At 37.7% G+C, this 16393-nt stretch overlaps 1 protein-coding gene across 2 annotated transcripts in view; it reads left to right on the top strand.

The window, feature by feature from the left end:
- The window catches only part of LOC120776053 (hemicentin-1), a 203808-nt gene that overhangs the window by 143233 nt on the left and 44182 nt on the right, over window positions 1-16393 (top strand). For both annotated transcript variants that reach the window (XM_040106524.1, XM_040106514.1), the window contains exon 14: window positions 13172-13451. In XM_040106524.1, coding sequence (XP_039962458.1) covers window positions 13172-13451 — 280 coding nt within the window. The remainder of the gene's footprint in view (window positions 1-13171; window positions 13452-16393) is intronic.

Genomic DNA, 16393 nt, shown 5'->3' with positions numbered 1-16393 from the left:
ACCTTTCGCCTTTTACGTTTTGCCTCGATAGCTCGGCAACTTCTTGAATTCGCACGTCTTCCACTCAAATGAGTTCACACACTTTGCGACACAAGCAAATACTTGAGCTCACATCTGTGTGAGAGCGCGCTTGCATCGGTGGCTTTGTGCGCCTCCTTGTTTGTGTGTGTGCCAAGTAAGCTGCCTGCGCCTCGAAAGCTCCTTTTCATTTGCTCATTCTTCGCTTGGTTGCGTCGGCAGTTCAATACAAACACAATTTCACATCATCAATTCGATTTCTTGGAGTATAACGGCAACTCTTATGGCAATCGCTGCAACCAATGTGAAAAGTTCTACATTAGCTACCTGCAAGTAAATTGCTTTGCCGCGCTGCGTGATTGGTTTGAAATTGTTGAGCCTTTCACTTGCACGCTTGCTGATTATTCATTATGCACAAATTTTGAGCTCTCCTTATTTGATCTTCTAAAGACTTTCTCTGGAGGAATAGCATACCTTAATTCATATTCTTTCCTGAAGACACGTTGATAATCCTATTAATTATCACGTTTTTTGCAAATTGTTGAGAGAGAATTAATTAGGACTGTTAAGTAACCAGCAATGCATGTACAGTTTATACTATAATTTTGTTGAAAAACTATGCCTTCCGATATTTGGTTTAGTTTCTACGTTGTTCTCTGAACTTAGAGGCTTCATCATCATCAGGACAAGTTCTCTTAGCTGGGTGCTTATTGATCACATATGAGAATAATAAACAGTAAATATTTCTCAGAGAGCTGTTTTCTCTTTCCTTGTGGCTTATTGTCAATCTTAGATAGTAAACTCTAAGAAGTTTCATTGGGCAGAACGCTTCGAGTGCTACATAAAACTAAATATGTTTTTTCCTGATAATGTTAGCAATAAGTGCCAAACTTGTTTGAATATTTTACTACAGATATGTTCTGTGGAGCACTCTGAAATCCTCACACATCTTGATTGCATTCCAAAATACTTAGATTAACAGGTCGCTGAAACTAGCTCTGTCGTTTTTCTACTCACATACCTGCGAGGAAGGCATGAGAGGGTGGAACTCGCTAAAAGTGAGGTACAATGAGCATTTTTACGGTTGAACCAAAGCTTGCGAGGAAAATTGATGGAAGAGCATACTGTTGGGAACTTTTCATCAACACCAGTGTTAAGCTTCCTGACCACTGTAACGTCTTTCAAGTTGAGGTAGCTGTCATAAATCTACTGGTCGATCTACTGGTCGAGAGCGCAGCTTACTTCAGAGCGTTGATCATCCACACCGATAGTAGGAGAGCGATATTAGCCTTGAGTTTGCTGACTGTAGGAATTCAACTTAAAATTAGTAAAGTATCTAGACTCCTTATCGCCAGCACTTTATGATTAGAATGATTAAGGCGCCTAAGCGATGTGATATTGCAGAAACTGTAAGGCTAATAAGGTAACAAGTAATTGAGACTCAATAACTGCGAAATGGGACGGTTTAGTACTGGACCTCTAAGGCTTAGATCAGCTCAGCAAGCGTTAGTTTACTAACACCAGCTATACAGTAGTAAAGTTCTTCTGGCACGGGGTGAGTCTAAAAGTAGCTCTTTGCTATCAGGAATGTTCACCTTTCAGTGGTTTTATTAATTCAGTCAGTACAGTAAAATTGAACTTCTTACCGGATGTAAGCTGCATGAGCTAGATGTAAAAGAAAAACCTCAACATTTTCTCCTCGAATGTGCCGCTTTTGCCAGATCAAGGCAAAAGCAACTCGCATCTCATACACTTAGACTTCCAGATGAAAGAGAAAAAGTATAAATAAAAGACCTTAGTAATTTTTTGATAGGCTGAGAACACTTTGCCTATAGCGCCTATTCAACTACAGGCCATCTAGCCTAACTTAACCTGTGATGTTGTTGTGGAAGAATTATTGCCGAGGAACGACGATCTTGCGCGAAGCATAGAAATATATACATCCATATTAAAGTCTATAAACTGCTTCAGAAATAACTTTTGGGTGATTCTTCTAAACGTGCATTTGTGACTTAAGAAATATATTTATTATTATTTCCGTAAAAAATTAATGGACTGCTTAAGAAAATACGAAAGCAACTCAAATTGAGCTTGCAAAATTTTACGAATTTTCAAATCTTACCCATTATAGATCATGAAGAGAGTTGAAGAAAATTGAAGGTGGACAAATAAATAATAGTCGTCGTCTTAAAGTAGAGAAACTTTTTAACTAGATCCACAATTGAGATATTACTTTTTTTTATAACTCTCTCATACTAGTCTGTAGGTCTTTTAGGCCTTTAAAGTGCGCCTCATTTATTGCATTACAGCTTAAGCTCGGCTTTTGCAACCACATTTTACCTCAGCTTATACAGTTATTCATTTTTTGTCACATCTTGCTTATCTGATGTGTGCGTGTAGAACTTCAGCTTAACGCACACGTACACAAATTGGCACGTGTGCATGAACAGTGAAGCGTTAAGAATTTGTTTTCGCCTTCAATTACGAAAGTGAAATTACAATAACAAAAAATGAAGTATTAGCCGGAAAAAAACTCAGTCTTGTAAGAAAAAAAACCAGAAGCCAAAAAAGAAGGAAAGAAGCAGTCATCAAAAGAAACTCAGGATGCGACAAACCGGCATTAGTGTTGAAAGAAATGAAGCAATCAATTGATAGATACATACATATTAGTTATACGCGTACATATGTATAGAGTATGTACATAAATGTGTGATAAATAGGTGTATGCATATTATATATGTTCATATGAATTTGTATTAGAGCAGATATTCCAAGAACATGAGAATAAATATATACATATAGATATGTACACACTTGTCAAGGAGCTTATAAGAAAATCAAAAATATTAAATATATTTAATTATATTGTATGGCAGCTATATGCTCTAGTAGTCCAATATTGGCGGTTTTGACAAGTGAACAGCTTCTTGGCGTGTAAAAGTCGTTTGCGAAATTTCACAACTGATATCTCAAGAACTGAGAATTTTCTTATATGCCGACTGATGAACCTGGCTAAATCGACTCAGCTCGTCATACTGTTTATTTATCTGTACTATACATTATAGAGTCTCCGCACACCCTCATATAAAGATTTGACAAAATAAACAACCTTCATGACAAACTTGATATACCCCGTTCAGTATTTATACTCTGAAATTTTTATAGCTATGTGAACTCTGCAAAACAAAACTAATGCTATAAATAAATTTGTTTATGCAACATATCTAAATATAGTCTAAGCTGATTTCCTGACACCATTATGCATTCTTCTTACTTCAAAGCTCCAAAGAGATCCCACATCCAAGCACTTAACCTCTCACCTCGAGTTGCGCTCATCCAAATGGCTTTTCTTCACTTATTGCCTTACATGAAGCTATATAGCTGTATACATATTTACATAAACAAAAACAGAAATGATTTCATTTGCTGGCACATTTTTTGCCATAACTTTTATTTGTGTTTTGATTGCTGCTTTATGGCGATTTTATGAGTTGTGTCGCCAGCGACGCCACAGTTCTTTTGCCACTTACAAATATTGCGCTGTAAATGAATGCGAAACACTTGTAAACAGACGCACAAACAAGCGCGGAGAACTTGCTTTTTTCGCAGGCAGAAGATTATGATTATACTACAAAGATACATGCATACATATACATATATATATATATATATGTGTGTATGTATGCATTTATGTACAGCTAGCGAGCGCCAAGCAGCAACTAATAATTTATTTGACTTTCATTGGTGATTGCCAACACTTATGTGCACAAATGTATGTATGTATTTGCTTATCTGCTTGTGTGCGTGTGCGCAATAAGCTTATTCATCGCTCGTCCATCAGCATTTTAGTACAGTTTTGTACACATTTCATCGTCGTTGATGGCGATATTAATCAATTTGTTCGTGTTTCGCTAATTTTTGCCATCAAATTATGCGCACATGAATAACGGTAAAGTGAAATAATGACACAAATAACGCTGTTTATTGTCGGCATTTTAGCTGAAATACAAATACAAAAGGTATGGCAATGTGTTCTTGTACAACTAATGGTCAAATTGTTTTTTTTTTCTTTGTTAAAGCAAGTTTTATTAGAGGTGTACATGTGTGAACCTAAGAGGCTTTCTGTGTTGGCGTACAGTGATTGTGAAAAGTACGAATACGTTAGATCTTGTTGAAGTGAATGAGGTATTCCGTCAATTTTTTGTTACAAATATGTGGTCTTATGTGAGAATATAAAAATATAAAATTTTTCGAAGCAAAAAATTTACATTTTTTCTATAAGGACCCTCATGAGTTTGCTTGAAAATATTTGATCTTCAACTAAATTAAAAAAATGGAGTAAAGGTTGTAGTTACTAGTAATGCATTTGAATAAAATTTTTTTCATTTTTATTTTCTACGACATTAGGTGCTTAATTCAACTGTAGAAGGTTGTTTTACGAGAGAACGTGCTTTTGCAGGAAAATATATTTTAAACGTTAATTTCTGGTTAAAATTTTGATGACTGTGTATCTTTTTTTTTTAAATCAAACAAAAAAGCTGATTTCAACATTATAAGTGCAGCCTTAAATTACAAATATAATTTAAGTGCTCATTATAGAAATTTATATAACTGAATCATGAAAGAGTAATGTTCCAAAAATAATGAGAATTTTTAAACTAAAATTTCTTGTGTTTGTAAAGTCAAATATTTTATTATGTTGATCTACATGCCCTTGAAGTACGTTAATTTTTTTATTCGTTGCTTATTTTCCCTGTAGCTGCCGCAAATTATAGACGTATTTTTGTGAGCTTGACGGTTTTCGTCAAACTAAAAGACTTGTTCACGAATTCTTTGCAGAAAACAAGACTGTAGCGATGCCCCCAGCCTTCCTTAATTCCATATGCACCAGACATGGCTCCGTGTGAGCCTTTTCTATTTACAAAAACCAAGAGAAAAAACGCTGAAACCCTGTGTGCGGTAGGTCTTCAACAGCCGATATGACCTCTTCATTTGATGAAAAACGCTTGCCACGCATACATTTTTTGAGTTCTGGAAACAAACGGAAGTCGCTGGGGGCCAAATCTGGTGAATACGGTGGATGCTCCAACAATTCAAACTTTAATTCATGGATTTTAGCCCTTGTCAAAATACTCTTGTGACACAGTGCATTGTCCTGACGAAAAAGAATTTTTTTCTTCTGCAAAACTGGATCTTTTTTCACGTTTTTTTCCTGCAACTGGTCCAAAAGGTTGCAATAATATTCATAATTAATTGTTTTACCAGTTTGCAAGTAATCCACAAACAAAATTCCTCTCGCATCCCAAAAGACTGTTGCCATAACCTTCTTGACCGATTTCCGGACCCGAACTCGTTTCGAAGCCGGTTGTTCGGCGGTTCACAGCAGTCTTTAACCTCCTGTTTTGATTCAGGATCATGGTGATAGACCCCTGTGTCATCCATAGTGATGAATCGATGCACAAAATTCACTTTATGCTTTTTAAAACGCTCCAAATGTTGTTGAGAAAGTCACATTCAAACTTCACATAGGTTCATATGAAGAGTGTAACAACAAAAACAAAAGTATCATATGGCAGCGTTTTTAGTGGGTGTATCGCTTCGATAAATGCATGCCAGCGTTGCTCTACGAACAGTTTTTGTTTATTAATAGAAAAAAATATTGCCTGCCTTTAGGGTGACGTAGAAATAGCATTTTTTCCCCTTATACAGTTTAACACATATGAAATATGTAAAGCTAAGCCTCCTGATGCAGAGTAAAGTCTGCAAAATATTTGGCGGTGTCAGGCAGAAAAAATTCTTGAAGCATTTCGTGGCACATTATAAAAGAAAATCTAACTATATTTCGAAAACTTTTCAAATAACGAATATTTTGCTATTCTCATACTTTCATTGTTCTTTTCAGCCTTCAATTATTGGCCTACTTTTATTGCTGACTGTGTGCGCCTATATAGAACGCGCAAAAGAATCATAAATATTTGGCGCAAATGTTCAATCAATTATGAGCAAACAAAGTGGCAATTTGTAACACATTTCTTGACCTGCACTTCTCCGAAAATTATGAATCAATGAAATATTGTTTCGTTTTAGGTTGGAGGCAGTTAGTAATAACTTCTGTATAAGTTTAAGGCAACTGACGACGACTGAGTGGGCATGTATATTTTATTATTACATATATTTGAAGAGATGCTCGTCTGCTGTTTGAAATTCCACTTATATGCGATAGTTTGTATATAATGATTTTAAATATACAGAACTAAATATATACTGCACTATAGTAAAATCGAGTTGAGGGCAATCATCTAGGCTTCCTTTAATTGCTATATCAACAAAAAACCAATAATTTTACTACAAATTCAGCAACATGGTTTAGTTCTCTTCGCACCAGCTACATATTCTCACAGAAACTATACTTAGAACTTGTTCAGCTTATTGCAAATATTCTAGAATTGCTCCCTGCCACACTTTCACTCTATAATACAACCGCTTTGATTTATAGCACTCATAACTCGCTGCCTCTCAAATATATGATTTTCTACGGTGCCTTAGTAATCGAGTGCATACGCTGTAATCCGATTGCGAGAGTAGCACTTCTCTCGAGAAGATGGAAAAGCCGCAATTAAATGACTTCGTTAGTTGCAAATAGTATAACGCAAAATGCGCTTTTGTTACATAATTACTGCACTTCAAAGCAATACATTACAATGCTGAGCCTTCTTAGACCGCCGAGGCGTATGAGTAACATTTTCTCTATGCAGCATTGAATGAATGCGCTCAAGATGATTTTCTTGGATAATACACACAAGTAAATGCAGGTTTTAGTGAAATCGTACAAATATATGTGTTCTTATGTGTGTTAAAGCCTCAATACAAACACTACGGCATGTTTATGTGCTTGTGTGTATGTGTGGGAGTACGAATGCTGGCTTCAATTTAATGCCAGCAACACGTTCATTCCAAATAAATTCCCGCTGCTACACAGCCACTGCGCCCCCGACGGTCTGACCACGTGCGCTAGACAATAGCTCAGATTACTGGCAAACAATTGCCGCATTATTACCGTTAAAGCGTAAAATGTTGCAGGAAAAGTGTTGCAAGGGACGCCAGCCGGTAGTTAAAGCGTGTTTAAGGAGTGTGCGGGAGTTGAGGGAGACCCCACACATGCATATTCATGTATATGTGGCTGTGGAGGTAACTGCCCAAAAGCATTTTGAAGCGAACTCATAACAAACAGTTACTTAAGCAAATGTGGAAATGCGTGGCGCACATACATATGCATGTGTTTGTTGCAGAGCGCAACAAAAGCGGGCAACAATTATGAGCCAAATAATGGCAAAAACAACAAAAACGAAACACATATGCTTGCCTCATGGAATAACAAGTTGCGCACCGCAAAGTCTACAGCAACCTTTCGTCTGCCACTCGGCGTGTTTCGTCTCCTAAATGGCGGCAGCAAACGAAAGGGATTTGTTATACGCGTAGAAGTTGTTGTTTTTTTCTTTTTTTGTTGTTTTTTTCTACTTTCACTCTTTTGTGTGGGCCCTCTCGGCAATCGCAATTTTTCTGCATTTATACAGGCATTTAGGGAGTCCGCAATGAGCAATGAGGCACCCATGACTTCTTGTTCTAATCACAGGCACATTAAGAGTCTCGAAATATGCCAAGCGTCGGTTTTGGAGCATACGCACTCACGCACATATAAAATCGGTAATATTATAGCAGCGTACGGCAGTTTCGGTAGCTTGTATGTGTGCATGCGTATGTGTGCCTATTAATGTACGTTGTTGGAATCGAAAATCGCTCTGGGCGCTTAATGCCGTGCGTAGCGTTGACTCGGCTGGTAATATTTTATGGTCATTTTCCTGCGCCTCATGCCGCGGCTGCTGCCGCAACTAGCACACCCAAGCTTAAACAATACGAGCGCCGCTCGTAGGAAGCTGCTTGTGTACGTGCGCTGCCTTTAACTGTTGTGCCGTGATGCTGTTGTTGTATGTGGCGCAGGATATCGCATCTTAAATTTATTTTCCTATAATTTATGTGGCTTTGCTGCTTAACGTGGCCATAAAACAATATGCCGTTACCGCTTAAATATCAAATAAATGCGGATACTTCGGCGTAAATATAAATTCGATCGAAGGCAAATGAGCCAGCAGCAAAGAGCACCGCAGCGCGCTGAAGAGTCAGTGAGCGGCGCAGGGGCGCTTAAGTGATTCCGAAAGACTTTTGCCGGTTAAAGGTGCACATTAAGCAAATCATAAGCGGCTCAATAAAAACAATTGCCGGCATATCGGCATATTAAACAGTCTTACCCACACACTCACGCACCCACACGTACAAAGAAATAAAATTTTGAACATGCCCGAAATAATAAAATTAAACGGCAATTCGTTGTGCCATTATTTACATGTGTGCCTCATTTAACCTTTAACCTTTCACATACACTTTCACCTCGAAAGTGATTACAGTTGAGGTTGAGGTGTGGAAAGCAGGAGCTATTATGAGTTAAATTGCAGTATGGAGTAGGTGTAATATTGGAATTTTAGGGTCATGAATAGTTTAAACTCGAAGAAAAAATATCTAAGTCCTTCAAAAAAAATATATCTTTTTATCACAAAAAATTCCTTTCTAGGAAGCTCCTTCCCATCTGCGTTAGAGCAAAGATGGAGATGTCTTTTTGCCATTTAAAATTGGAGATTATTGAAGTTTCTGCTGTTATGTTATTTATAGGTTAGATTAGCTTAGGTTAATCCGGTAGGCCAATAAGCCACTAACAGAACAGTTTTCGTCGTTTGCGATACCAGATAGAGTTCACCTACTAGGTCCGTAAGGAGTAGTCATTCTTTAGGATGCCTACACTGGACGTGAATTTTAACAGACTCTACGGCCTCACTAACGATACCTCCTCCTGCGTATCATACCGTGGACCCCAGATACTTACAGCATAGTCTTCCCAATACGGGACAAGTGCACAAGAGATACTCCATTGTTTCCATTCTATAGAAAGGCATAGGCATTTCCTGCGGCCTTCTTGGTCATGTGTCGCCACCACACAGTGACCACTTAGTATTCTGCTGATGTGCCTAGTTTCTTCTATCGAGTGCATATAGGCATTTTGTGTACTTCCGATCTAGCGTTTTGCACTTGACTTCTGAAGTTTTGCACCCAGGTATCCATTCCATTGGGTTTTGATTTTCTTTACAGATCAGAACATTTAGTCGATGTTTGCTCAATCACCATTACCCAGTGAGCTATATCCAAAGGCTCTATATGTAAAGTATCTTGTAGCCAGTTGTCGTTGCGCTGATTTTGCAGCGCAGTTTTCAGCGAAGAAGTCTATACGTGACAGGTTTAGTAACAGTTCAAGAGCCGCAGTTGGAGTTGTTCTTAAAGCTTCCGTTACACAGAACTCCGCGAACCCCTGAACCCTTTTCCATTAACGTAAGTCAGCCCATCATACTACTGCACCATAGAGTAGAATTCGTCTTACAATATCAGAACATGAGAGAGGGAGAGAGCCCTCAGGTGGTGCCGAGAATCTGCCTATACGCATATGAGAGAGAGTTATGTCCCATTTATTGAAAACCTTAATACAGGAATTTTGTGCTTTCCTGTAAACACAAACAGATTACTTTAACCCGCTTCCGATGCCCAATTCTGGACTGTATTGAGAGTGGTGTTCATAATACATAATGTCGCCCGCACATGCCACTACCTTAGGGGCTTTGCCGTTCAAGTTCTTTAGCAGTTTATTCACCACTAATGTCCATGGAAGCGTCGGTAGTACTATACCTTGCGGCAAACCTACAGACTTCCTTGATCATTTTAGCGTCATTCCATTCTGCTCTTATCCATCTAGAGGTCAAAAGACTTCTGGTCCAGTGTTGTATAGCAGCATCAATACCTATGGACTGGATACTATTCAGAATAGATTCCATAGAGACTTTGTAGAACGCTCAAGAAATGCGCAGGAATTATCCGATAGCGTTATTTATAGATGAGAATACACAAAAGTAATTAAACAAAAACAACTGTTTCATTGTGTTAACAGTTCTTGAAGTGGAGGGAGGAAAGAGCTCGTGTCCTCGACGCTGAGATTTCTACCATTCGGGCCATCTGAAAAAAAAATATGCATTCTTTGTTAGTACTCAAAGTTACACAAAAAAATTTAAATATTTTAATAAATTAAAATAAAATTTCAATAACTTCAATATGATTACCAAAATCACTTCAAATCCGCTAAAAAAAGAATTTATTCTAATTTATAAATCACAGTCATCGCTTTATAAATTTTCCAATGCCAACTAAATCCAGTGGACTAAGCCTCTCATTGCTGCCAGATCTTTGGAAAAAATACTCACTTCATATCATAAGCACTGCAGCAATATGTTAGAATTAAAGAATTGTGAAATGGCTTGGCAAATTATTATCCCCAGGATATCTAGCCTGGGCGGGCGCACAGGCAATTTTGAGGCAGTTATGTCCATTCGATGCTCGGTTTTCAACCATTTGCGAAGTCATAAACTTGCTTGTCCTCGCCCGCAGGCATCGCCACACACATCCCATACACACATACTCGTTGTAAATGTGTGTGTGGCACAGTTAAGTGAGTAAATGTTGGCAACTATGGCTTTCACACCCACATTCAGGCAACTAATTTCAATTTTCATCACCATACAACACCACACATGTGCATATTGTATGTATGTAATAATGTAAGGATTGCTATAAGTGAAACACATATACATGCGCGCAGCCTGCGCTGGAGCATAAAAGCTATTAGCCAAACAAACTTGAGCGTTTAGCGTGTGGAAAAACTGCAAGAATGGTGAAATGAGAGAGCTTGCTGAATGAAGGGGAACAAAGCTGCTGCCAATGAATAGCGTAAAACGCGAGCTGCAAGAAAATTGAAATGTAACATTTCATGCGAAATACCTTTGCCTTGTAAAAATGTAAGCGATATTTTAAATGGAAAATATTTTAGAAAAAAAAAATTCAAAATTCACTTTTCTTTTGCAGAGTTTTATCTTCATGGATATGGATACTTTTTATATAATTACTTGATTTATTTTTTTTTTTTTTTGAAACTTATACTTTAATTGAAATAAATGCCTTTCTTTTCAAAATATCTAGAGATTTTAGAACTTTACAACTTTTTCCACTTGTGTATTTCAAAATATCAACTTTTCTGTTGGCTTTTATATCTACAAGTACATTAGAAAGGGTCGTTTTTTTTACAATAAAATTGGGTGGGAAATATTCTAGGTATTATTGTGAATAACTTTGCTTAAGAGACTATGAATCTAAAACCGGTATCGAGTCAGCGTTTTTTAAGTCGAAGTTTAAAAAATCGGAATAATCGGTTGTATGGGCGCTATGTGTTATAGTTTTCCGACCTGCCCTATTCCACGATATTTGTAACACTGACCAATGATTAATAGAATACCAAAATTCCTCTACCTATTAAGTTTCATTCGGATACTTTAAAAACTGACGAACAAATCTGAATAATCCCCGAATATTTTCGCCTTAGACAAAAATTGTCTGAACTGAACTTATTAAAGTTCCTACTGAAGATCGGATATTGGATCAAGGGAATCCAAAATTTTCTAAAATGAGTTACTTATTATTGAAATACTTTAAATTATCTAAAACACATCTTTAAAAAGACTTGATTTTTCTGCCACCAACGGGATACCAGCTTTAATTATATCTAAAAAGGTGTATGTCTCAGCTAAAAGTGCAATGAATTTATCAAAGATGCTTCTGGAGATCGATTAGCGGGTATCCAAGATTATCCAAAATAAATTACTCATTATTAAAATACTTAAAATTCTCCAAAATGCATCTTCTTTTTAAAAAAGGCATATGTCTTAGCTAAAAGCTTGTGTTGTGCAACTAATCACTTTACGCTTGCTATAAGTTTTCAGGTATAAGACTTGACTAAGATTTCTTATTCTATTTGAAGCAAGCGCCTGATTGTGCGCAATATATAGTTACGACTAACTTCCATCAATATTTTATATAGTATTAAACCACGAAATAAAAGCCCTTACAAAATATTTTTCCCCATAATACTTACTTTATTTTTAAAGCTTTTCTAAAGACTGTTTGATGCATAAAATTTCTTTTTAATTGGCCTGTACGTCAGCTAAAATTTATGGTGAAAAATCAAGTGAAAGCTTGTTCTTCTTACTCAACATAAATTACAGGTGCATGACTTAGCTAAGTTTTTTTTATTCCCTACTTAACTCGCGCCTAATGGTATTCTATATACAAATTTCATTTTATTATTGTAATGTCAGAGATTAAAAAAAAAAATAACATGCTTTCCAAAAAGCTTGAATTTTTTTAACAAAGATTTAAATATCTAATCCTTTTTTAAATATCAACCATATTGAATGCGTGTCTTCGCTAAATTTTAAATTTAACTATTAATTTCTATACGTTATTTATTTTGAGTAAGATCTAACATCATAACCCCCCACAAATTGGTATACATTCACTTTTATGACTGATTCAAATCGAAATAAATTATATACCATCAACTAAATAGCCACGAATTAATTACCTCCACATTTTGAAAGTAGTTTTAGAACCGCATGGATTGCTAGCAGCTCATCGAAATGAATGTGAAAGGAAGTATGCTTGGAATGAGATTAAAGTAAACTAATTTTAAGCAAATATGGAGCAAATATGCTTTAGTGGCGTATGTGTGAATGTAAGTCGATGAGCGCGCGCACACACACACAGCCACCAGCTTGAGTGGAAAATGTGCTCACGCGTATCACGCTGGGAAAAAGTGAAGTACTTGGCAACTACCTTCAACTTTTGCGCGATATGTTTGCGCACTTCTGCACATTAATCTACATACATATACATACAAATATACCGCTAACTCGTCGATGTGTATGTGTAATCTATTTAACTGTGAACTAAGTACGCGTTAATGTGGCCCTGCATTTTGCACAGCGCGCACATTCTACAGCAAATTTGCAAGTGGTTTGCACCGCTGATGGGCGCCCTACGCATATACAACTCATTTCCACATTATTGTAACGGGGTTTTTTGCGTTCACATATTATTCACTTTCACTTTTTTGAGGTTATATGTGCAAATTGTTTGAATTTTTTTTTCATTCACAATTATTTTATTGCAGACGAGTCCATACTCTCCGAGGATCCCACACCGGCGGAAACGACACATCATTCAAGTGGCGGCCTGAGCGCCAGCGCCAGCGGTAGCGGTGTGGCGGCGGGAGCGGGCGCCAGCATCAATGTGCATGGACATGAGAAACAGCAGTCGCAGCTACTCATACTGGCCGCCGTGGTGGCGATAGGTGCCGTCATTGTAACGTCAATTATCGTCGCGGGTATTGTGGTCGTCTGCAGGCATCGACCGCGACCACCTGAACCGCAGGATGTGCGCAAAAGTATGCGGTAAGTGGACAAGAAGTTTGTATATAATTTTTTTCGTTTTATGCTGGGATAAATGCAGGCGATGATAAACATATGATTAAATAGGCGTTCATGGGAAGTTGTGTGGGGTCACTTTTTGTAAGCGTTTAAGCCTTAACTAGATAGTTTATCTATTTGGTTGAACGACGTGGTCAGATAAGTTGTTTGAATTTATATTTTTATGATCATATTCTGCTCTTTCGCCGCTCATATAACCACGAGACATATGTGTGCCGGGAAAAGGAGCTCTTCTTCAAGCTTGGCTTAAAGCTAACGGACTACTATAGCGCTTTTCAAGCAGAATTAATAGTAGGTGGTGGTTTCAAGGTAGTAGTATATTTATTGCTCCGAAGTGCATCTTCTTTCAGGAGGCCAAGCATTCACTCTAACAGCAAAGCGACGATATTATGATTGAGCTCGCCAACTGTGTTCTCAAAGTTAGTCAAGAAGTGTCTGTCCTCTCTAGCAATAGCATCATACTACTTCATCATAAGACTCGTTTGGGTGCCTAGTCATAGCAGAAACGCTGGAAACTGCCAAGCCGATGATCTCACCGATGATCTAGCTAGGCACTCATACCACATGTTGCGCTTTAAGACTGAACCAATGGATCAGCATTGGTCGACAAACAGCTCCTTTCCAACTGCAGGATCCTTTTGGTCTGGCGTAGGACGCAGAACCTCTTTTGAACTATTTGCCCTTAACAAAGTTCATCTTGCCGCAATAGTAAGAGTTCTTACTTAATACTTCCCAATAGAAGTAGTACCAAAAATATATGAATGTGTTAATATAGACAGCTGTAATGCGACAAGTGGACGATGAAATTTGAACGATGGAGAAAAAAGTTCCACTTTGAAAAACTACACAAATCTTGACTGTAAGAGCGCTGGTATGGACTTGTATATTCAATACTTTTCATCAGACACAATGCTTCTTCCTTTTTAATAGTTATAAAGTAAATGTTGTCCTACTACTGCCACCATCACACTGAATATGCAAAACAGCAAGGCTTTCATCATTTCACCATTTTATTTATAATATCTATGTTAGTACTGCTTGCAACATAGGATACACATTTTAAGCAGACACTAATTACTAGATTTTCTGTTAACAGTAGTTTATATAGAAGTTGCACCAACTTAACTGGCATTTACCGCAGCTTACAGCAATGGCAAAGTGCAACTTCTGACGCCACTTTAGTCTTCTACACCGCGAAGACAAACTCACGCAGACGCTGGGGCCGGTTGTCTGTCTGCGCGCCGCCAGCAAACTTCTCAACTCCAAGTAATTAGTAGCATTCGCTCAAGCGCGGAACTTTACATTAAAAGAATCCGGGCATTTCCGCCGCTTACCAACCCACCGAACCGAGCGGTTTAACTGTGAACTCCGCGCGGAAACGCAGATTTACGCAAATTCACGCAAAACTCACGGAAAACTCACGCAACCGCCTCGTATTACGCTCCAAATGCAACACCCAGCTGACACCACCTGCCTCCACGCTCCGCCAATGGTAGCAAGGACATGAATAATGCACTTGTTATTGTGACTGCAGAGTCTTTGTTGCAAGTTCTGCTACACTGTTTGTTTAGTGGCTTCGCTTTCGTCCGCGTGCAAACAGAAAAATGTGTAGCTCATGAAAAATGAAATTACCTGCCCCACATTCGCGCCGCACAGTCGACAAACAGGCATAGTTTACGCAGCGGTCAAACAGACTGAGCTCGCGGCACAAATGAGAAGTTGCAACACGCGCGCAGCAAAGTGGTTGCGCTTGCCACACAGTTATTTGTCTATGTGTAAGTGTGTGTTTGTGCTGGGGAAACGCTAATTACAAGTTATGCGGCAGGCAAAGTCTTAAAAGCAGTTGCCAGTTGCATAAAAATTATGTGAAAATTATTTAGTCAGAAAATTTATGGTTGCACGCAAAATGCGCGGCCCAAGGCGGGCCAAGGCCATTCAAATATCACTGATTCACTGCCTCGTTTTTATTACCACACCTTTCTAAGTTCTTGTTGCATGCAATTTTTTGTGTGTGTTTGCGAGAATAGTGGTGGCATACAAAGGTGCGCACTGCAAGTTACTTATACGCTATGGAGCACCTGCTTAGTGAGCGTGCTGAGCAAAAAAGCTTGCGCATCATAAGTAATTGAAAGCTTATTTCTTTATTTGTGTATTTAAAAGTAAACTTTAAATTACTTACAATAACATTAGAATAAGAGTATTGGTATAAACTCAAGCCCAACTAAAAGGAGAGTTAACTACTTATAAATACATTAAAAATATTAATCATAAGTAGAAGAATAGGGATTTTTAGATTATCTTAGAAAAAAAAACAACTAAGCAAGTATGGAAAACTTAAGTATGGTGCAACTGAACAATTAAGATTCTTGCAACTTGCAGGAATAAAAGCCAGGGAAATACCTTAAGGTGCAAACGTCAACCAGAGGATCGGAATCCATATGTATATATATATATATACTTTGTTAAAAAAACTACAATCACTATACTATACATATGTAGAATATGATTTTATCTATTTATGCCAATACTACATACCATGAACATACCCCATTAAATTTTTCCTGAGGTTCATTAAGATCGCTCACATACCATTACCAATTAAATGGAGTAAAGTCGTCCGGATGTGATATAGTTGGTATGTGTGTGCTGGGTCAAGTTTTCACCCCATTTTATCCTTTTTAGGCATAAAGAGACGCTGTTATCAGTAAAACATGTTCTCTGATTTTCATTGAGATAACACACATGTTGGACGATAAATGCGGTATGTCTTTTGGATGTAACTTGGTACCATTTTGCCTTCTTGCAGTTAAACATAAATCTCTGCGTGTTAATTTGAGATTCTATAATATAAAAGCTTTCAATTAGTATTTATTTGTATTTTATATTCAATACAAATATTTGTCAAA

This window comes from Bactrocera tryoni, chromosome 1 (genome assembly GCF_016617805.1).
Source record: "Bactrocera tryoni isolate S06 chromosome 1, CSIRO_BtryS06_freeze2, whole genome shotgun sequence".
NCBI lineage: Eukaryota > Metazoa > Arthropoda > Insecta > Diptera > Tephritidae > Bactrocera > Bactrocera tryoni.
The sequence above is the reverse complement of the archived record's forward strand: the minus strand, read 5'-3'. Positions and strand labels throughout refer to the sequence as shown.